The sequence below is a fragment of the Solea solea genome, chromosome 9 (assembly GCF_958295425.1).
Source record: "Solea solea chromosome 9, fSolSol10.1, whole genome shotgun sequence".
Classification (NCBI taxonomy): domain Eukaryota; kingdom Metazoa; phylum Chordata; class Actinopteri; order Pleuronectiformes; family Soleidae; genus Solea; species Solea solea.
In genome coordinates, this window is record NC_081142.1 from 23,572,823 (window position 1) to 23,596,984 (window position 24,162).

A 24,162-nucleotide genomic window follows, 5' to 3' on the forward strand; every position below is an offset into this window, starting at 1 on the left:
GTTGAAACAATAACATTCCTTTGTGCAATTTATTATCCCGCGGATGTCTCACGAAATCATATTTTATTGTTTTAATCACAGTTAAGAGATGATTCTGTCATGTTTTTTTATTTTGTGTCTGAATATTGTTTTTTTTAACGTGTGTTATATTGTGTTTGTAACAGTCCTCACCGCTACAGTGAGACTGTGTGTGTTTGTGTCTTACTCTGACGAGGTCTTCGGGGAACTGTCCTCGCGAGTTCTCAGGGACGTTGATCGGCGGAATGACCCAGTCCCTCTTCACCCGCCTCACTGTGCCGTCGCCCCCGACAACGACGCTGCGCCATGGAAACAAGATCTCTGGTAGCCGTCGAATCAGTGTTGCATCACTGGGCTTTACCTGCTGAGACAGTAAACAAACACTGTTTAGTGGGCTACACACACACACACACACACACACACACACACAGAGCATGGCTGAAATGCAGAGCCATCGTAGCGGGAAGGCTTGGTGACTCAGGGTATTTCTGACCTCATTCCAGTGCCTTGGATTAATGCTCTCATTATAGTCGGTCTGATAAATGACCACCACCTGCCTGCGTGTGTGTGTGTGTGTGTGTAAGGAAGGGCCTCTCATCTCCTCTGTCCCCAGGCCCCTGACCTTGGAAGAGAAAGTTGGTCCATTTTTTTATTTTTTTATTCCTTTCAGAAATAAACCCAAGACTCAAATCATCCATAATTAACATGAACTATAAATAATTAAAACAACACATTAAGTAATTCAAATGAAACTCTAAGAGGAGTAATGAAGACATTAGAGTCATGACAGCAAATTTGCTTAATTAAATTGGTAAATTAAATTAGTTACAAAAAGAGAGGAACGGGAACTCGAAGAACAGAAAAAAAAGGAAAATAGTTTCTTCAATACGTAACACCTACATTAATGAAATTAATTAAAACTAAAAGGGTCAGGTTAAAGTAATTAAATCATTTTTATTTTTTTAATGTAAATGTCAAAACATTTGTGGAAATAATTATTTCCAAACTTGTTTTTGTCCCCTGTCCACACGTTTAATTTGCTCAAATCTACCATCACATGAAATGCAGGCTGCAGTAGAAACATAGTGGGTCAAGATGACCGCCACTGTCAAGCAAAGCCCTCGCCTGAACTCCATATAAAAAGCCTTATTTTAAAGGGATTGTATCGTGCGTTCCATTTACATCGGACATCCGAGTACCGACTACAAATGGAACACTCGGGTATATAAGATATATAAATATTGTCACAGGTAGTTTTTTGTATTTGCTTTTCTTTCACTGTAACAAAGTCTGTATTAAGGATGATATTCACGGAGCACATACCTCACAGAACAGCGTCTCTGTATGCTTCACACAGTTTACTATGCTTCCCAGAGGTTTCTCACTAATTGTAAAGCTCTGCCTCATCACTGTGAGTTACGCTCCAGGGTAGGTTTGCCTGCTCGGGCCACCCGTGGACTCAGTCACTGCTATGTTTTTATTTATAAGGCGATTATTGGTCTGCTCCCTTATTACCTCTGTGTCTTGCTTTATTCAGAAAAGCGCTGGTAAATACTCTTTGTGTCCTCCAGAATTATGGGTGTATTTTGCACCTGCAGCCTGGACTGAGCTGCAGAAGGACTTGAAGTTTGCTGAGTTAATCTCACTAAAAGCTTCAAAACTTGGAATGAACTGAAAATAGAGGAGGATTTACTGTGATGTTATGAATTCCTCAAATGTGTTCTTTTATTTTGTCTTGTGTTGTCTTTCATGTCTGAAAGCTTGTGTTGCCTGCTGTCTTTGATCATGTTAAATTAAAGATTAAACTAAACTAAAACACATCGTAAATACACTGGACTTCAGTGTAATCACCGACGTGACTCAGCAGTTGATGTTCGGTATGTGTGCTGCTATAAAACAGCCTGACTGATTTTACTGACATTTGAGTTCTCAGGGAGAGGTGTGAATGTGACGCCTGTTTGCCTCTTCACTTTCATTTGATCACAACACTGGTCCGACCTCTCAGTTGAAGGCCACTGTGCATACGTTGCTCCGCTGGCAAATGACTCTCCGTTAAGTGCCGAGGCTGCACCTCTGGTGTTTTTTCTTTTCCCCTCTATGAAGGATTGTTGACAGCTTCTTTCACTCCTTGTGATTCCACTCCTCAACCCGCCCGCCTGCATTGCAGCGAGCGTATGCATTGGCTGTTGATTGGCAGGTGAACAGCCAATCAAAGCCGGCGTCTTGTCTGAATGCATGCAGACGGGCTTATCAAACTTATACATGACACATGAACAGATGGCTGTTTGACTCCTTACGCTCTCTCTCTCTCTCTCTCCCTGCAATCACCGCCTGGCCAACCTCAGATGCCTGCTGGGCTGAAAACACTGATTTTATATCAGCACATAGTTCATCCAACATCAGTGAAGCCATGAGGGAAATAAAAGCCCATCACGCTCAAATGGTTTAATGATTCTGTCTGTCAGAAATTACAGGTCTGTCTCAGAGGGCTACACACACACACACACACACACACACACACACACACACACACTGGTATTCTCAGACTTGCATCCAAGCGTAGAGCTCTGGACGTCATGTGACTCAGTTTGTTTACACCGCCATGTTGGCAGGAAAAGAACAACTTTGCAGGATTTTTGCCCAAATTTAACAGATTAAATGTCTTGTTGTGGGGAGATTGGGGCCTGTCTCCACTGCCCCCTACTGTCTGCTAGCGGAAAACCAGCCTTGCAAGATCAGGGCTGCCGACCCGGAGTTCTCAGAATCGCGAAAAAACACGTATTGCTTAATGGTACAGGCTATAAGATCAAGGAAGCGACAGTGTTATTTTAGACAGAGCTGGCCAAAAAGAAGCAGTGAAAACAGTTGTCGGTGGAAGCGAGGAAGAGGAAACGACTGTCTGACCGAGCGAGCGAGGGACCACACGCGCGTAAGCATCTGAGAGAAGCATTCAAAACAGATGTCGACCGGCATGAACATGGCTCCATGGCTTGTGTTCGCCAGCTCCATCGAAAACATGGCCAGGAGAGAGAGAGCAGTGAGTTTTTAAAACCATGAGGATAAAGCTGATGAATAAAAACATGTACTGTAGGGGGAGCTCTGTAGAGAAAAAGGCGGAAAAAGCGACCAGACTTGCAAACTTCCGCTTTAAAATGAACATCGCCAGAGCTGGTCTCAAACCGTCAGAATATATTGTGTACTTTAAATCTACAAAGATCAAGCAATACATCGCAGAACTTCACAGACTGAATCTATCTGACTGGCTAGAACAGTCTTTTTCCAGACCTGCAGTATTCCGACATCTTCAGCTTTCTGGTAAATCTTCCCCTGATCCTACTCTGGAGAACGCTTCCACATTACAATGAAAGTAAGCATTAGTTTCTGTGCTTGATGTGAAGCGATCACTGCACAAGTGGAATCCATTGTTTGTGGAATCCCCATCGCTTTGTCCTCAGTGTTGGAGTTATGGTAGTGATCCATCTCTGCTGTCTTTGGGAACTTCGGTAAAATGCTCTCTTTTGTCATCGTTTTATGCTAGAAATGAAATTGGAGACAAAACTTCTTTTATTTGAGCGCCGCCAAAAAGCCAATAGCTCACTGCGTAGCATCAATATGGACAGGAAGTCAGCCATTCTTAATTTCCTGTGTCAGTTTGTAAGTTCAAGGATTTCCGTGCACAACAGAACCACAGAACTGTCTTCTGTGATGTTCTCAAACATCTTTGATGTTATCAAAAGACGGTGACGGTGCACTTCTACATCATTAACTCCATCCTCACTTCCATCATCACCATCTGGCATATGCTGCCGCCGCTGCCAAGGACGACGGCCGGTCTTTCTCTCTGCAGAGAAGGTGATTGGCCACAAACTGCCACCCTGTCATTACCAGTACTGTACATCTCCGTGACCCTGAGGTGGGCAGGGCAGATTGCAGTTGACCCCTCCCACCCCACACACAAACACTCTTCCTCAGCAGAAGTCAGCAGCGTCCCATCAGGAGCAGGGTGTGTCTGACCTTTCCCTCTGACGCTGACCTCATCATTAAGTTCAGTGATCCCCTCCCCCCCCCCCCCCCCCCACACACACACACAGAGACCCATGGATGCTATGCATTACATTAAACATATTGTGCGTAATTTGCATTATACAGTGCGATGTCTTTCAAGCTAGCTGAGATTAGCAAGATTTGAAAGTTTCAGGGTGAGGATGTTAATGATTAACCGTCACGTCTAAGTATAAATGAACGTCTGCAAATGAGTTCACACGACACTGATTAGATACTCCCTGTCTCTCTGAGCACAGGGAGTGTTGTTGTTTTATGTCAAGACTGAAAAAAGGGAGGAAGAAGAACAACAACGGCAACATAGTAAAGCAAGTAAAGCGCGTGAAAACACAGAAGCACTCGGGAACAAGGGCCTTCTCCCTGTGTGTGTTTGGGTTTTTTCCAGGTTCTCCGGTTTCCTCCCACAATCCAAAAACATGCAATATTGGGATTAGGTAAATTGGACATTGTCTCTATACGTGTCCCTGTGATGGACTGGCGATCTGTCCAGGGTGTGACTCCGCCTATCACCCTATGTCCGCTGAGATTGGCACAGCTCATGTGACGGATAAAGCGGCAGAAGATGGATGGACAGATAATTAATTAGTTCTCCACACCTCACATGCTGAGTAATTATGATTTATACCAGCAGGGGGCACACATCAAACAAAGCAAGTCTGTGTAACTTAACAATTTGTGGCAAAAGCCTCATTGTCATTTTCGGCTATTACAGTATACTGCTTTGTGATTAATTACGTTACTGCCACACAACTAAGTATGTCTGTTGTATTTTATAGCCTCTTGTGAGCAGTTTTGTCTTTTTATTTTTGTAATTAATTATGTTGTTTATTTATTATTGTGAACAACAGCACTTTGGTCCACAGTGGTTGTTTTAAAGTGCTTTACAAATAAAGTTGGATTGGATGTACAATTAAAAAATATGAGCTCAGGAAAAGGCATAACTTTCTTTTAATTATTGGTGATGAATAAAGGCTTTTGTTTTATTAACCTGCTTCACTATCGTTTCAAGAACAATGCTCAACTGCAGATGCTTATTTGACATGAGACAAAAAGATTTCTGCTGTGACATAAACGTATTGATTTGTGTGATGATAGAGAGGGAGAATAAAATACCACCGTCTGCGAGCCAGATCTGACACTGACAGGGTTGAACTCTGTCATAATTTTTCCATGAATCAAAATCTGGTGAGTCAAACTTTACTAACAACAGTTTGGCTTCCTTCCTCACACTTCTCTGTCTCTGGCAGCTCTCTCCAGTGACTAGAACAGTGGACTGAAGCCATTATTTTGAGTTTAAAATCTTTAAAAAAAACCTGAACAGGGGCAAACTGCAATCCCACACACCTTCAGGAAGTGTTCTTCTGAGACAGAGGAGACTCTTTACTGACAGAAGTGTTCTGCAGGAACCACACACGGCGAGGCCACTGCGTGGTTTGCACACTGCATGACTGACTGTACCTCGTGGACGTTGTTGTTCCCATTAAAACTGAGCTGTGCTTTATAGCCCGAGATTAGCAGCAGGATTTTCTCGACAAGGAGAGTGGGGAATATTAAAGGGGGGGGGGGGCGGCTCAGGGTCTGACAGAGAGAGGCAAGAAGAAGCAGAAGTTACAGAGCAACATGAGGGAAAAGAACAGTGATACAGGAGTTAAGGTTGAAGTGAGACCAATTAAAAAAAAAAGAGAAGATGTTTGACAACCTTTGTCTTGCTGCTCCACTCTCCTTGGTTTTCACCTCCACAAAAAAGTCCCAGCTTTTTCTCCAAAAAACCACTGATTCAAATCTATTAGAAAATGTCAAAGAGCTTTCTAGGGGTAATATATATTTCAGCGCTCGTTTGAAGTCCCTGTTGTTCCTGCACAGCAGGGAGAGCAATATGTGCCTCTTACTGCTCAAAATAATTGGCCAGCAGAAGATCAGATGTTTAATCTTCTTTAAAACAGTAGCATGAAGGAACAACAGGAAAAATAACTCTCAGGAGCCACTGAGTTGCATTTATACTTGAGATGAGAGGGTTTTGTGCTGATTACACTTAGACATTCTAGCTTTGAAGTTGTTCTCAACGATCCCCACCTCGTCTTCAGGGTTAAGGAGCTCTGCTGCATGTTAGTTTTTGTGGATGGCATATGGAATTATAAATTACCCAACAGCCGACTCGCACGTAGGCGGTGGAAGCGTCAACGGGAAACGCTGCTGATTCTCGTTTGAGCCAAACGTTGCCAAACAGCATCATGGATCTGTTGCTCCGCTTTGCTTGTGTTGCGTGAATCAGAAATTGAATAATGAACTGTCTCGGACTATTCAATTAGGTTACGTAAATACACCAACAGATGCTAACAATCAATGCGAACATTACGCTGCCCAAAGAGAGCTCTTGGACAAGGCTGTTAGTAGATTCAAGATACCTTGAATCAAGGTATCAATACCTTCCATGGGAAGTTGAGAACTTTCCAAGCAGCAGAGTGAATGTTGGCCGATCAAATTGGGTCACGCAAATATATCAACAGATGCTAGCAATCAATGCTAAAACATTACGCTGCTCAAAGAGAGCTCTTGGACAAGGTTTTTTGTTGGCAGATTCACCCAATCAAGGTAAACAAGATATCTGGATTCAAGGTATCTTGTTTACCTTCCATGGGAAGTTGAGAAATGTTCAACCTTCCAAGCAGCAGTGTGAACGTTGGCCAATCAGATTAGGTCACGCTAATATACCAACAGATGCTAATAATCAATGCTAAAACATTACGCTGCTCAAAGAGAGCCCTTGGACAAGGTTGTTCTCCAGGCGTCTTTTGTTGCACACAGTGCACCCACTGATGGCCACCATAACATTATTATCACATTAGCAACATTAGCAACTCTTGCTATGTAGCCAACCGTGACAGCAGGGGAGTTTGGGGAATCGGCCACGAGAGGAGCATTTGATGTCTCCCAGGCTTTTTTTTTAGGGATGGTGCCATTCTTGGTGATTTCTACTTTCTATATTATTATCACACATTTCACAGCTTTGTGATTGATAAATACTGACACATATGAAATGTGAAGCCACTTGACAACTTTCCAATTCACCTGCACCTGCAACATTGGTTTCTGGTCTGTCTCTTCGGTCCTCTCTCGTCTCTAGGATAAAGTAGTTCTCCACGTTTGAGGTGTTTTTTTTTTTATTGTACAGTGCATAGTGCACCCACTGATGGCGGACATCACATTATTATCACTTTAGCAACTCTGGCTTCGTAGTCAGCCGTGACAGCCTGATGGCAATGGTCCCCTCTGGCACACAACCTGGGAATCGGCCACAAGAGGAGCAGTTTAATGTCTCGCAGGCTTTTTTTTAGGGACAGTGCCAGATGTTTTATTCTTGTAATTTCAACTTTCTATTTTATTATCACACATTTCACAGCGTTGTAATGGATCAATATTGCCACATACAGTATGACGCATGAAGCTATTCTACTCGGCTATTATTAGTTGGATTATGCTTAAATAAAACAGGTATACAATATTTGTTTCAGATCTATTCTTTCTTCGAGAGAAATGGTTTACTCCCAACCAAATGCTTCAACTAAAAGTTATTCTGGCTTCACATTTAACAGTGTGATTAATGTCACTTCCAGTGCAGTTTTACCTGTTCAGGATTTGCGCCGTTGCCATGTGGACGGACGTGGAAGTGCACTCGGGTCTTCCACACCTGCTTGGACTGCAAGTCTTGAGCGTAGACCACTGTGGAAACCTTTTTCTTTCCTGCCAGGTTAAGGCACCGCTGGGCGTAGACCACACCGTCTTCACTCACCCTAAAGTCCGACGAGCCTCTGACCATGAACCTCACCTCACCACCACCGCAGTCCATAAAGCTGACTGTAGAAGAGAGAAATATGGAGACACGCGTCAGAGTGAGTGAAAGGAAACATCAATCACCCGTGTGACATGCTGTGTGGGTGTGTGAGTGCTGTGTGCTGCATTGTGATGAGATTAGATGTCTATACACTCAGCAGTGAGATGTGTTTACATTTTCCATCGCTGCTGAACTCACCAGGAAGTTCATGTTTTCACACAGTATTATCTTTTTTATCTTTCTTTTTTTTGTAATACAGTGCTGAGATTGATGACAAATACAATTTTACAGCAGTATATCAGGCTACAATACAATGTTGTTGTTGTTGATGTTCTGCCTCTGTTTGACCTTCATGAACAGAACGTCATTTGTCGGCATTGTCCTTCGTCTTCAGAGGAACTCTGTAAAACTATTGTGTGAATTCACTTGTGAAGCTTTTTGTGGACACTTCTGTTTCTGTCACCTAACTTTGCAAGAACAATTTTACCGTTTCGGTCTTGACGTAAAACAATACAACAATTACAGTCGCCTTCTTTTGTTTTGTCTTGGTCTATAACATCTTCCCACCAAGTGTCGGGAATTTTTTCAAAAAAAAGTCAATTTTGCCTCTGTTTTCACTTTAGGGGGCGCTATAGAGCCCTTGAGCAACACACAGGTCCGGGAACTATGCCAATATCCCATTTTCGCCAGACCTAACCTCCATGCAAAGTTTCAAGAGTTTTTATGCACGTTAACCCCTCAAAAATCGTGTTTATGTCCATCAGATTCGGGTTTGTTAATTTACGAAGCTCGCAAATCGCAAAGATGGACGTCAAATTCAAAATGGCCGACTTCATGTTGAGTTGAGGCCATGGTCCCAATTTACTTTTTTGTTCGTCTTGGTCGATTACAAGTTCCCACCAAGTTCCGTGAAATTCGGTGCAACTTAATCTTGGCTTGCTCCAGCCACGTTTCGTCTCGGGGGGGCGCTATAGAGCCCTGGTGCAACGCAATATCGCATTTTTGCCAGACGTTAACCCCCTCAAAAATGACCAGAAAGATCTATACACAGCTATACAGTGAAACACCGCATCACTTCATCAGCTTCATTTGAGTGTACACATCACTTTAAATGTCACAGCTGTTTGTTTACATTTTAAAATGACATGCTAGAGTTTTAGGTTTAGTGCTCTGTGAAGGCAACTCTTGTTTTTCATTCTCTTTTGACACGGACACAAAAGCACCATCTGTGTTTCACACCGTGATTATGAGATGTACAGATAAGTGTGTGTGTGTGTGTAAATTTGGCTCTATCACTTTTTCCCTTTGTCATATCACAACCTCGAGAATCCACAGATCCTGACACAGTCATTTCACACCATTTGTGTGAATCATGTGATTATGTAGGATTTTGGGATTGTATGACAAAGCAGGCACAATACAGAATTGGCAGATTTGTCGCCGCAGGGTCGAGCTGTTCCTGAACTCCTCAGCAGTCTGTGCGTCGCCTGATGTTGAAGCTCAAAGCCAGGTTTGGCGATGTGGGAAACTAAGGCTCTGACTTTGGCTTTGTTTGCCTTCAAATAAATAAGATTGTGTCCCCGACGTGATAGTAAATGCTGTGTAAAGACAGATTCTTCACATCTCCATGATCACGATGGCGTTACATGGAACACCAAAACAGTCAATTTAATTATGTGGGGAATACAGACACAGACATATTTATACACAGTCTAGCAGAGTTTGAGAAACACTAAAAGGACACATGTGGTGGGACTTTGACACTGCAAAGTTGACTGTGTGATGTCAAGGTGTAAAAGGATGATAATTCCACATGTTCAATTTTGCCATCTCTCTCTGTGACTCACGTCCAAATTACAATGGAAAATGCCGGCTGTGCTTCACCGAAAGGAAGCGGCAGGAGTTGCACCCAAGTCGCAGGAAGCCCTGTCCTCACCACTCATTTCTTTCTTCTCAATAATTCTCTTTAGATGTACAAAGTAAGGCAGTGCATAAATAATCTTTACAGTGTCTCCCTCTCTCTTTCTCACTCCATTTCAGACAGCGCTAAATGATGCTGGAGAATATTTTCACCCAAGCCTTGAAAAACACACAAGGTTTAAATGATTCACCCTCCATGAAAAGTTGTGAAGCTGTGAAAAAAGTGAAGGGAAGATTTTAATTTACTACTTAAGGAGAAATGTATGGTTTTAAAAGTCGGTCGAAAGAGAGCGAGAGGGTGGATGAAAAAAAAAAGCGGATGCTGCAGAAATTGAGTGAAGAAAAAGTCAAGTAAAACCTGACTTGCTTTTAGATGAGGAAGATCGATGGTCCGGGCCGGCGAGAGTTTGGGCTGCCTCTAAATCCCAGAGCTGAGGACGGGATTTGCTGAAGTAAACCATAAACTGGCAGGTGCTGGAGCTGCAGGATCAGTCTCTGTCTGCAATTTTCTCCTCTCTATTTGTTTGTAAAGTCGAGTAGTCCATCACAGGAGAAGGAATGTTTGTCCTAATGGCATGGGACATACACGTCTGCGCGTACGTCACCAGAAAAATCTCCAACAACTCTGCGGTGGCGTGATTTTTGAGCACACGCAGCAGAACAAAGCAGTCAAGGGCAAACAACAAGTCAGAGCGTCCAGATCAGCCTCGACACCTTCAGCTGCAGGTGAGACGAGGCCAAGTTTCTCCCCTAAATATCTGAGGAGGCAATATGGTTGAATGTAGCATTTTTTAAAAGGTATTTTTTGGCTTTATTAGACGGGGGAGAGTAGCATGAGAGGGGGGGAGAAAGAGGAGGGGAGACACGCAGCAAAAGACCATAGGTGGAATCGAACTTGGGCTTCTGAGATGAGTGCCGGGTCTTAACTACAGCATTTTTATGACCGTAAATGAACCTGTAGATTCCACTTTGAGCCCATAAATAATGTATCTCAATGTAAAAGATAAAAAAACTATCCAATTCTTTCAATTTAGGAGGCAAAACTAAATAAATATGTTGTATTTTTTGCCTAATAATTAGGAATTAGAACACGTGTGTGTGTGTGTTTAGGGTAAATAACACAGATCCATGAATAATGAATTTCAAACAAAAATCCTCAATTTAAAAGATTAAAAAACAGAAAGTCCAACCAAATCCTTTCTTTTTAGAAGGCAAAACCCATGATATTCGTTTTTGTTAGGAAATAGCATACATGCATGTGTGCTTTTTGAGGTTAACTAAACACAGATCAGCTTTTTACACTGTTTTCTGCATTTTAAGGATAAAAATATTAAGTGATTAATCAGGGAAATAATCGTTCATGGAATACACATGACATTACCACCACTCCGGTTTCCCATGGCAACCGTGCTCTGCTTAGCGGCAGAGAAAAACAGGCCCGTATCCTGTTTTTTTTTCCTGGTCTCAGTGGGCGGGGCTCCATCGTGCCCCTCACCCCCTCCTGAGAGACAGAGCACCGGGGAAGCGTGCAAAATCAATGTGCCATGGCCCTGAAAGGCCAATATGTTGCTAATAAACACAGGCAGAGCCGCTCTCAGAGACCTGCAGTCTGCCACCAGCGTTACACACTCTGCCAGAGTATTTCCATGTGAGAAAGCAGTGGCCTGATAGATGAATCACAGGCAATAAGAACTCGGCCGCTCTGCTGGACCACTTTCATCACCTGCTGTTTACAGCTCCATCCATTTACTGAGCCACCGGGCCCTTCCAGCTCAACAGCTGGCAGCCTTAATGTGCACAGATATGTGCCGGAGGAAAAACATCGCTGCTGAAACACAGGCACAAAGAGCAGGCTGCTTCACAGAGACGCTGTTTTTAATTTTCATTGTGGAGATTTTTTTTCTGTCTTCTATAGGTAGATGTGTCCTTGGTGACTCATCACTCTCCTTCAGAGAGACTCTCCCTCTCCAGTGCTTTTTCACTCCATTGTCCAATTAACCCAATCATTGGGGACAAATGGGGATTGGGTCCTTTGCTCAGAGACACCCCGGGATTCGAATAGGCAACCCTCTGGTTACAAGTAAAGTTCCTTTTCCATCACTCCATGGGCTGCCCCATATCATGTGTTCTCAGTGAGAGGGGACACAGAGGACACAGAGGACACGGGACAGTGTCAGAGCGCAAGCTTCTCACCAGACAGTGTGGACATGACGGTGTTCCTGAAGAATTTCCATCTTCCTTGAATGAACTCTCTGAAGAAAAGAGTTGTTAATTGACCCATTTTGTGGTTTATGGCACAAACTGCAGTTGTGTTCATTTCATTTGTGTTCAACAGTGTTTTGTTGGAGAAAAAGATAAATGCTTTGCTCTGTTTTTTACCATTTTATTATTTAAATCTCCGGTTTACAGCAAAGACTGAAAAGTCTGTTACTTCAGAGTGTGGAAGAGATTATTTTGAACCATAATTTATGTCATTTACTCTGTTACAGAATGTGGACGCTCATATTTATGAAGTGCAAAAAAGAACAACTTTGCAGTATCGTTACAGGCCTGATCTACGCGTCGTGAGCGTACCTAATAAAGTGGCTGGTTAGTTCATGTGCATTTACATAGGCTTAACCATGCAGGTTTGCTTTCACAGATGCAAAGTAGGCTGTATATGGTTCGTTGGACCCAGTGGGCGGAGCCGTTGTGTGGACAGGACCCCTCCCTCCAGTTTGAATAAAGAGAGGAAACTCTCTTTATTCAAACTGTGACACTTCATTTTTGTATTTCTGGAGGAAAGAACATTGGTCTAAAGGTTTAAAAACAGTTGGTGTGTTTGCACCACGCTAAGTTCTTCTTTTGTCAGAAACACTCGGCGACGGCTGCTGTTCCTTTCTGTGTTTTGGTTTTCCTTTAAGTTGAAGAAGGTTATTTCAGGCGGGGTGATTTAGTTTCATTGATTTTTCTTCAGACAATGATAGTTTATCTCTTTCTTCTCCACAGCCTGTTTTCCATCCTGTTTTGTTCCAATTTATTTTGTTACTCAGTTCTTTGTTGAATAAATTTGAATTCAACAAATTACCATCGTGTATTTTTTGTGTTCCCTTTAAGAGCAACAGTAATATTTTTTTTTTCCACTTCTTAAGACAGGTGCATGGAGAAAACAACGCTGTCTAAACTTGCAAGTGTTATTTTGTTGTTGCAACGTTTCAGTCCTTTCAACTATTTTTGTACTTTAATGTTTGCAAAACAATCATTAAGAGCAAGGATATAAAACTATTTAACACATAATCCTCTTTCTAATTAACAAAAAGTTCATTTAAGTTTTTCAAATACATGAAAAAGAAAGGAAATATGGAGGCAGGTGTTAAATATTTTAAACCAGAAAACTGTTAAATGGACTTTTCTTGTCTTGACAACCACTCAAAGCTGTGCAGTGCAATCACATCTTTCACACCTGAAACTCAACTTAAAGTTAAATCACTCACATAATTATTCTTATAACCAGACCTGGTGTTTTACCTGGATGAATAACCCGTACTGTAACATACATTTTCAAATAAAATGCCTCTTGTGATTATTAAATACTTGGCGTGGTATGAGACGCATTCTCTGGGATAACGAGGTAAACAGGAGGGCAGGTCATGTTTTCATGGATCTAGGTTCATGTGCTTCACTGACAGTGATTTTTCTATAATTATGTGAAATTTTTTGAGTTTAATTTAATTCCCATGTGATCAAAGTTTTTTTTTATTGTTAAGAATGCTGTAACAGTCGTTATTTGTGTTATTATTCATTATTAGTATTATTTTTATTGATTTATAAGGAGAAACTGGCGTGGGACATGCGCAGGTATGTTTTTATAATTCTGAATATTTATTTTTGTGTGAGCGAAACCTGCGTTTCCTACGTTTGCACATGGTTTATCTTTGCGGTGCAGAACGTTGCACCATTAACTGTTAATGCCGTACTCATGTAAGAAGTGTTGTGTTTATGGGAAAGTGATTTAAACTGCGACTTTAAACAGTTTAATAATCTCTACGTGAATGAGGGGATCTCATAATATCCAGTTGTTGGTCTTTGCTGCAGGGTGAAGTGGGGGCGAGTGAGAATTCACCTGGCCACATGCATCATGTTCCATCTTTTTTTACGTTTTAAAAGTGTTATATGTGAGTTTTATCACCTGCAAATGTGGAGGGTGGGCGGTGATGGTCACTCGCCAGAAGCTCCAGCCAGCGTTGCCTTTACAGGGCTGGAGATTTTTAATAGGCCCTGCATCGTGTTGTGGTGCATCAGCATAAATTAACACGGTGAATTGCTGACTTGCTCGGAGACATAAACCTGCTTTATGAATGTGATATAAATCTGCTTTATGGTAGATTTTCCATTTAACCGACACACACACACACACACACACACAGAGTGAGATGAAGAGATGGCAAGCTTACAGTCCGACGACACAGTCAAGTGGTTTTAAGGGAACGCCTCATCTCGACGAGAGCTCCATCTGTTATTCCTACAATGTTGGACGGGGCAATCGATACGTGCCGCACATATCTGTGACAACTGCTGATTGTCCGGGTGAAATCTCGCAGCTAAATGAGATTTACTTCATTATACTGCTCTATGCAATTGTAGAAGCGCCACTATACAACCACAAAATAGCCCCGGGGGAGATTAGAGTGGCCGCCACGTCTGTGGTCAAAATGTATGTTTCCAATCCATTTTTTAATAAAGTATTTCCAGAAAGTGTCGACTGATAAGAGCACAACAGATGGTGAATAATGTGTGTAATATACCTTGGGTTTTATCTGGGTCTCTGGGGCTGTTGGTGTGTGTTGTATAAATGTGTATTACCACGTCATGAAGACACAACACATTACACTCAGATCGAGTGAGAAGAAGAAAGAGGAGACAAATGCTCGCTGATGGAGTGAGCGCTGTCCTGAAGTAACCCCCCCCCCCCCCACACACACACACACACACACGCACACACTTTAATGTGCACCACACAAACTAACACTGGTAAAAACAAGACTTTTAATGACCGGGGGTTTTTACTGCAGTTTTCTCTTCGCCTCATTACTATCTGACGACGTCGCCAGGACAGGTCACTGTGGACGCGCCAGTCCGCTGTCAGTTCAACTCCTTCCTCGCCGTGGTTTTTTGTCCCACATCATTATTTTCTCTGGCAGTAAACATTTCGCACACTTCAGTCATTTTGAGCTCAACATCTGTGACGGTGATAACTCTTCGCCGTGAAGACATCAGCAGATGCTCACTCGTCTCGCGTGACATAAGCGGTCTCCTCCGCCCATGTCTGCAGCGCGACGTGCCGACCATATGCTGAGGCTCACGTGCAGCTCAAAATTCTCTGACTCCGCAGATCACAGTAGGACCATCGCAATAGAACGTGGGATGAGGTACACATGTGCGGTACCTCATCGAAAATTTGCATGTACGGACCCCAAGACCAGGGCCACACGAGATGCTTGAGGGCCACGTCTGCATCACAGAACATCTGGCTTTTCAGTCACCTATGTTCTAAGATCAGAGTGAACACGCTGCCCTAATGAGGCGTGCTTCAGCTGTCGCAGGTGTGTCAGACTAGTGAGCCAGACAAATATTAATGATATGGACACATTCATTGTTACCCTTCAGCAAAAAAAGCACCCACAACTATCTGTGAAATTAAAGTAATTATAGTTTATACCATGTTTACCATGTCACACCCTGGACAGTTCGCCAGTCCATCGCAGGACCAACTATTCACTCTCACATTCATACCTACGGTGTCCAATATACCTAATCCCCAAATTGCATGTTTTTGGACTGTGGCAGGAAGCTGGAGAACCCGGAGAAAACCCACGCACACATGGGGAGAACATGCAAACTCCATGCAGGGTCTTCTTGCTGCAAAGTCAAGAGTGCTAACCACTACACTGTAGCTTTTACCATCTTACATAAACATGACAAAATCTTCCCCGGTCTGTTAAGATGCTGTTGGCTCCTTCCAAGAGAGCAAGAAACTTGGGTGTCATGATTGAAAATTTTTAGATTGATCAGTCATAAACTGAAGACAGGAAGTTGCAAACACCAGGACAGACAAACTTAAATCACCTCCTTGGAGGTAGAGGAGGTAATTATAGTACAAATGGAAATGGCATTGACAGAAAATGGCCGTACTCTTAACTCAATATTTTATTGCACAACTGTTAGCGGCAATCACTGCCAGCAAACCATCTCTGTAAAAACCAATGACACTCGAGCATCTGCCAACAGGTACTGTAGTTTGGCTCACTCTGCTTTAGCTGTGTCTGTTTGGAACGGTGCCTTCTTCACACTCTATTTGTCAACGGGACTAAGGACAGAACCCACAGAGGATCATTTCAGAATAGTTGTTGTTTTTTATTAGCATTAGTGATGTTGTGTATTTGAAATTATTATAATTATTAATGTATTGTTATAATATTTTTTTTCTGGCTCAGGCTGACACAGTGTAGGAACGGCAATGTTTTAGTGCATAGTTCACACTGGCAAACTGTAAATTAAGTACATTAATTTACTGTGTATCGTAATGTAATTTCCTCAGTAACAATAAAAACAGAGGTATATTCACTATATGTATATGTATATATATAAATATATATATATATATATATATATATATAAATATACATATATACATATATATATATATATGATGTACGGTCATACTATTTTGACATCAACTATTGAGTGTTTGTTTTTTTTTATAATTAAAACAAGTTTGTCTGATTTCTTTCAGTTTCTTAAATGTGAATATTTTCTGGTTTCTTTGCTCCGTGTAACAAATAAATCATTAAAAACTGAATCATTTTGGTTTGAGGACAAGAACAAGACATTTGAAAACATCATCATTTCCAGGTTTGAGAACCACTGATCAACATTAATGGTTACAATTACAAACACACGGCCAATTATACAAATTAGGCATTGACGTCATTACTTTTTTAGTGTGTTTCATTCAGCCCATGTGTAAGCGAAATTCAAATGTGGTATCTTGGGAAGTTTTTCTTCTACAACATTAAAGACGGTAGTTATTTAGTCAAAGGCTTCAGAACCTGCTTCCTTTCCACTGTGAGTAAACATTCAGCCTGAGCCGAGCACACAACCTGCAACATCAATGTCCACATCCTCATTATTAATTCTTAATGTTAGGTTTGTTAAGGCTTTAATCAAACCCTGCATTGATCGGTCTGGAATCACACGACACACGCACACACACACACACACACACACACACACACAAGCCCTGCAAACAGACTGACAGATGAGCTAAGTGGTCTAGAAGAGTCTACTGCAGCCGTGTTGAGGCTGATCCACCCACCAAACCTCATCTGAAACTCCAGTGTGAGTCACAGGAGACAGCGAGAACAAGGAAAACACTGTCTTTTTGCCAACTACTTTTACTTTGTGTTCTAGTTTTGAGGTAAAAAAAAAAAAAAAAGTTGAGTTGTATAACGGTGTAGTTTTTTTAGTGCACTGAATCTCTGGACATTTGAGTTACTCAACAGATCCAGACAGAGCAGAGAATACAACTTCAGTGATTTAAATATATATACTGTATATATACGTATATATGTATATATATATAGTATATATATATATATGTACATATATATACTGTATAAACAGTATACTTGTTACAGTGTCAGTAGTGAACCGCTGGCCTTGAGCCTTTGAGTAAATATTCTTGCAAGGAAAGGAACATGGCTTTGTGGACATTTTGATGTTAATTAAAACTTCCAAGTTTAATAGATAAAGAGTACCGTGGACCCTTTGATACCTTTGACAGCTATGATAGGTAAGATATGTACTGGAAAATATCCAGCATTTTGCGTTGGTGGACGTGCCCACTGATGACAAGTTGACGTTAACATATCATGTTGTCCCTGTCGCCAGGTCACGTCGCTTTGCACTGTTCAGTATAAGAGAAATCAGGCCGTACCGAACCCAACAACCTGCCCAGCTCCTAGTACAGGCTTTGGTCATCTACCTCCATCATGGAGATGTAACCTGGATGTACGGCAAGGGAGATAAATGTGCAACCCCTTTCTTTACATGACTCTTCCTTACCTTGGTGACTGAGGAATTGAAACAGTACACACGAGTCAAGGACATAGGAACCGGCCTGTGTGTGTGTATATTTATATATACAGTATGTGTATATATATATATATATATATATATACTATACATGTAATATATATATATATATGGACAGATAGTATAAGACATAAAACATTTCAGAAACCTGCTTTTAGTTTTGTCAGTTATTTGATGATAAATAAATGCATAAACATGAATAAATAAATACACGTGAAATACACAGTGAAACATTGAGAGTGTGTGTGTGTGTGGTGTGGTGTGGGGGGGGCTCTGAGACCTCAAAGGCCTCAAAGGCAGTGGGACTGTGAAGAGATCCACTTTTAGATCTGTGCCTGCGCAAACATGAGACTCTTACCAATTATCACTTCCTGCACCTGCCAACATCCGCACAAACACACACACACACACACACACTAGCAGCTTTGTTCCCAACCTTCTTACCAAGTCTTCTTTTCAACAAGGCTGCTAGGTGTTAATGAATCCATCTTCTCTGTGTTAATACGAAATGTGATTTATTTTATGTTTTCTCATCCTAACGACCCCTCTAAGGACACTCGTTGGCTTCTCCGTCGCACAAACTGAGTAAACAAACGAACAATAAAAGTATTTGCGAAAGTAAAAAACAACAATAATGCTAATAATAATAATAATCATTATACAGATGTTACATAACTTGTGCTTGTTACCGGTGAAATATTCACCTTCTCTAAAGTCGTAGCGTGTGACTTACACACTTAAACTCAAAAACCAACATTGGCATCCTGCACACAGGAAGTGATCGGCGACACAGAGACGACTGCAGAGACACTGGACACACAAATAAGAAAAGTGAATTCTCCTGCTCAAAAGGAGATTAACGGTTTACGTGCGTCTTGTCCCCGCCCACCTGTGCACTGCTGCTGTATACACACAAACGCTCCCTCAGTCAGGTCTGATAGTTTTGCTTGACAGAGCCCGTTTTCAGAAGGACACACAAAAAAACTGTTGGATTTTTACTGTGGTCAGTTTTAGAGTTGGAGCTCTAGACTACTATCCTCCATCCTGCTGCAGCTAACAAGTGTTTTCGTTATCAATGAATCTACTTGGTTTCTTCATCAGCTGATTGATCGATTGATTGGTTTGTAAAAAAATGGAATAGAAAGAGAATCTCGCTAAACAATGATTACAAAAGTCCTTGAAGTCCTCAAATACAGATGGACTCACTCACTCACTCACTATGTTTGAGTTGAGTTGGGGGTCAGTATGTGTCTGTAGGTCAAAGGTGACAGACCAGACAGGCAGTGTGCGAGGTGGAAAATGTTCTATATTCTTAATTGTTTTTACAGAATCCTGTTGTGAACCTGAGTATACAGCGTTTTATCTGAACAGCGACATGGACACAACTGATAACAGTTTATTTGTCCTCAGTGATAACGCCGTATTTGCTCCATCAGCCAGACCAAAGCATTTTCCCTCACGTTAACCATAATCAGTGAATGTCTGACCCTAAACACGGTTCAAATCTTTGCCCTGAACCTAACCAGCTCCTCAGAAATGAGCTTCTGCCTCTTTTAGGACCAGGTTTTGGTCTCCATGAGGACGACCAGTCCTAACAAGGTCCTAAAGAGGCAACAAAAACACTTCATGCGTGTGGTCAACATTCATCACAGCTGTGAGGATTTTCTTTACGCTTCTTATATCTGAAGCAAATCCATCATCATTACGACTTGAGTTGACTTGTGTTTTATGGAAGCTGCAGCTGCCATCGCTTGTTTTTCTTCTTTAATCACCAGACGAACGTTTATTTCCTCACTGCTTCAGATGTTCATTTAGAATAAACTCCAAATCTCCGTCTTTTTGTCCTTAAGTCACTTGGTTTTATGGATTTGTTTACAGGAATAATCCATCATGAATAATAATAATCTATGCTTCAGTTTTTTTTTTCATTATTATTTCTAAATCAAGATTTTATTTCGTCATATGAGAGAAACAACAATAATAATAAGAAGAAAAATCCCACTGAGCCATAATCTACAGAAAACTTGTGAAAACTATGTGTCTCCATTGTACTTTTGAGTTGTTCAAGGCTTAAGCCACAGTGAATATTCAGTTAAGACTTATTTCTAAATGTAGGTTGTCTTTATAATTCTGTACAAGCAACAACCAATAAACAAGACAAATGGAAATGACTGTGTTTAAATAGTAATGTGCAAAATACACCATCGTCATATACTGAGAAAACAACATTATTATTATTTATTCTTTTATACATACTTTATTAATTATTAATGCGTCTTCTACACCGAAACAATACAAATTTGTATTTACTTGCAAAGGTCAGAAAATCTCAGGGACGGCAATAATGTCAATATGCAACCAGACAATACCCAAGACACCTCGGTATAGAGCTGGGTATGTACTTTAATGAGGTTCTGAGTAGGCTGGCGGCGTGATGTTACACAGACGCACGCCTGCGTCTGGAGATTCTCCTCTCACCGTTGCTTGTGATCGAGCGCAGACGACGTCTCGCCGCATTCTTCATACGTGGACCGCAAAGTCTGGACAACGTCCACATGCACAACGCTTCGTGTCTGAAAAACGGCTGAAACAAAAGTGCTCAACAAGAGCCTCAAAGTATTTGTGTGACAATCTGTAAATTTCTTTGTCGGATGAAGGTGGAAATGAAACATCTGGACGTAACGGCTTCTAATCTACACAGAACAGACATTATCTATCCGTTTGAACCCATGGGGGAACCTTAAGATCAAATCATACAGCCTAGAAGTACATCAGATGATATTTTTCTAATTACCAAGGGTTACAGTCAAGGGCGCGGTGGCGTCTTGCTCGCGTCTCCCCACACAGTCCATAATGTCCCATGTTTCCATGTCCGTACAGACCTCAAAACCTTGAGTATCTTCCGATACAGTCATTGTATACCATTTAAACTATGAAGCTCTGAACAACACATTTGTGCTCTTACAGTCATTTCAAGCTACTTCACAGATGTAATTCTTCAACTGTGGAACAAATGTTCTGCTACAATAAAGAAGACGTACATAGAGACAACATGACTCAGCTAAAATGCTGTTTGATAATGTAAAAGGAAGTGTTGGACCAATACCGGTACCAACCAAGTATAGTTGACTCATCCCTAATGTTTAGTTTCTGATTCATCTCTGCTAGAAAAAGTCATGTTTGTTTACTTCATCTGACGTATGATTATTACAGCTGCTGGAATAGTTTCAAAAGTGAAAAATGTATGTTTTATCATGAGTTCAGATTCGGCTGAGACGCTAAACCTAACGCGAAAGCTGTCAGCGGGAACCGTGCGCGTCACGTGTCAAAAATAGAAGCGTCTGAGACGTGTGAACGTGTGAGTGTGTGAACGTGTGAACGCTCTAAACTCTTAACATGGGCACCTAAATTAAAACGTGACAAAAAACCGTGTGACCAGGCCTAAGGCAGTGAGTGATGTTGTGTTGTTTTGCTGTGAAAATGGAGGAGACAACCTAGACTTTTTCTCCTTAAAGCCCCAAACCGAACCCATACAGTTATCAATAAAGTTGATAACTGTAGTTGTCAGTTTTCTATTCTCACACATGGATAAAAACCATCTGTGCTTCCATAAAATCAAAACTAAGCTAACTCTTGATTTTTGCCTTCTTTTGTACTTTTTCTCATAAAATGGGTTTTAATGAGGCCGATACCGAGTTCTGATTATCCAATAGTGTGTGTGATTTGGGATGTTCTAAGTTTAATATACATCACAACCTCAGCAGACAAACGTGATCTGTGGTGCCTTGAACCCCAGGTTGGGAACCATGGCGCCAAACCGTTCCTCCTGAGCAGACAATCATGACTCCAAAGCATCTGGATTCTACACCATCGGCAGCAAAGTAATGAATAAATCTACATACTGGCCTGTTACCTGTTAATAAATAATGGCGTCGCATTTGTGTGTGGGTTGGCAGTGGGTGGGGGGGGTTCCAATAATGTGTCGTATTATATTCATCTGGTAAAATGTCCAGAGTAATTGATAGCGCTCGCGCTCACACATTTATTACACGGTGGGAAAATTCCCACAGCGACCGTGACATTCTGAGGTATGAGTCACACTTAATGGCTTCACTTCCGACTGCAGGTTTGAGGGGTTAACACTTGAATGTACGTAAGTCATTATGAGTGAAAATCTGGAGGCCAAGATTAGAAAGTCAGCCAGTTGCTGTTTGTCTGTATACGAGGGGCGAGGGGAGCGAACATACGCACCGCAGACGCACGGCTAATCCTCAGAGGACAGCTGTCGCCCTGTGCTGATTGATCTCATCCACACACACACACACACACACACACACACACGCAGACAAATGAGTGGGGGCTGTTCTCAGTCATATTCCACACAGTTGGATTATGGATGTAATGAATGTTGGCTTTTAAATTGCATTAACTTCGAATCAACAACCTCCCGAACCCTCCCCACCCCCCTCCCCCTCATACACGATCCCATAATCCTCTCTGAGCCAGGCCTTCCCCTGGAGAGCGGGACCACACCCGCTGCTCTGGACACTGGGACAAAAATATTTGTGCAATTGAAACGTTTTGCTGCTAAAACCTCCACCGAAAAAAAGGATCATTTGTCTTTGCTCCGCTGTCTCTTCCTGTTCTATTTAGGCTGATTTATGCAGAGGATCTGCCAAAACATAACAGTGATGTTGCCCAATCTCAGGTTGGAGCAAACATGCAGGGTCACTGCCAAAGTGAGTTGTTTTAGCTCAGATTTAAGGCTGCGTCTCCTGCACGCAGCACAACTGATGATTTGCAAGAAAAGCACAACAAAATATTCGAGCTCACGTGGTTTCACTTCACCTCACGCTCAGCCTTGGTTAATAATGTGAGGCTCAGGGTGATAAAACATTATTTATTGCTATATATATATATATATATATATGTATTTTTCTTTTTTTTTAATAGCAATATAATAAAAGACAAGGTGATAGAATGTTTATGCAGACACCCTGTGAGACATAATCACTTTGAATGTTGTAAAAATGTTCCTCCATTTGACAACTGCTTGTTCTTTTTCTCTCCATAAAGAAGTTGTGAAACAGCTGCTTTCTTTAACTTTCACCAGGCAGACGGAGAGAACACAACCAAGTGTTACACACACACACACACACACACAGCCTAAATGAGGGGTGTCCAAATTCTGATGATGTGAAGTTTTACTAAAATGTCATTTTCCTTGTCACAATGATCATTTTTAAATGACAATGTAACCAAATTTAAGCCACGTAGGAGTGAACAAGTCATAAAACTTTGCCTTTCTTTCACACATGGAGTCAGATATAATAACAGTAGGTGAATGCATGAAACACACACACACACACACTTATTAGCATCTTTATCCAACATGACTGATGGGTGTTAATGAACCCTTCCTCTCTGCGTTAACGTGCCCAGCTGCTCTTGCTGGGACACCATCCATTTGAACCGCCGAGTCAGATCCTCTCTAAGGCCCGTTTCACACTGGATGCACACACACGTTAACTGAGGAGATCGCTCACACGGGCCCACACGAGACGAGCAGCTCTTTTTTGGGAATACGCCTCTCACCGATTTTTCACGTGAGCGTCTCACGGCGAAAAACACCAAGTGAAAATGATCTTTCTTCGCGGTTTCAGCATCGACACTGGCAACATGTCAGGAACACAGCGAGCGCGTCCTGAAGAGTACAGAGGAGTACTTAGTCCAACTTTTTATACCAAGTACCACTTGAGAAAATATTGAGCTCTTGAAGTTCGACCATCATCACCAACGTTAAAATACACTGGTGTAAAGAGGTCGAGCAAAGTCAGCCTCAGACTTTTCACAGGAGATTTATAACTAATAAAATAATTTGCTCTCTCATCATCATCCTCCTCTTCCTCACAGATACTGCCCACACTGGTGTAGTGAAATTAGATGAAGATGGAGCGAGCGATAAGGTCACTCTATCATTATTATTTCATTTATCGTTTGTTTCATTTTCCTCAGCTCCACTCCGATCACACACCCTGGTAAATACAGAAGAACAGTATTTCTGATTTTTCCTCCATGCACCACCAGAAGAAGCTCCACACGTACCACAGTTTGAGACCCATGGATTTAGAATATTTAAAAGTATGATTTTGAGTGCATTTAAACTGCAGCTTTTGCCAATCTCGTCACTCAGTCTT

At 41.7% G+C, this 24,162-nt stretch overlaps 1 protein-coding gene across 2 annotated transcripts in view; it reads right to left on the reverse strand.

Annotated features, from left to right (window-relative positions):
• The window catches only part of LOC131465420 (cadherin-2-like), a 103,812-nt gene that overhangs the window by 55,714 nt on the left and 23,936 nt on the right, over positions 1–24,162 (reverse strand). Inside the window, exons 3-4 of one of the 2 annotated variants that reach the window (XM_058638093.1) lie at positions 7,706–7,935; positions 206–379 (exon numbers count right to left, since the gene is read on the reverse strand). In XM_058638093.1, the coding sequence (XP_058494076.1) occupies positions 206–379; positions 7,706–7,935 (404 nt within the window). Of the gene's footprint in view, positions 1–205; positions 383–7,705; positions 7,936–24,162 lie in introns of both variants that reach the window. The other variant, XM_058638092.1, reaches the window with a different exon arrangement.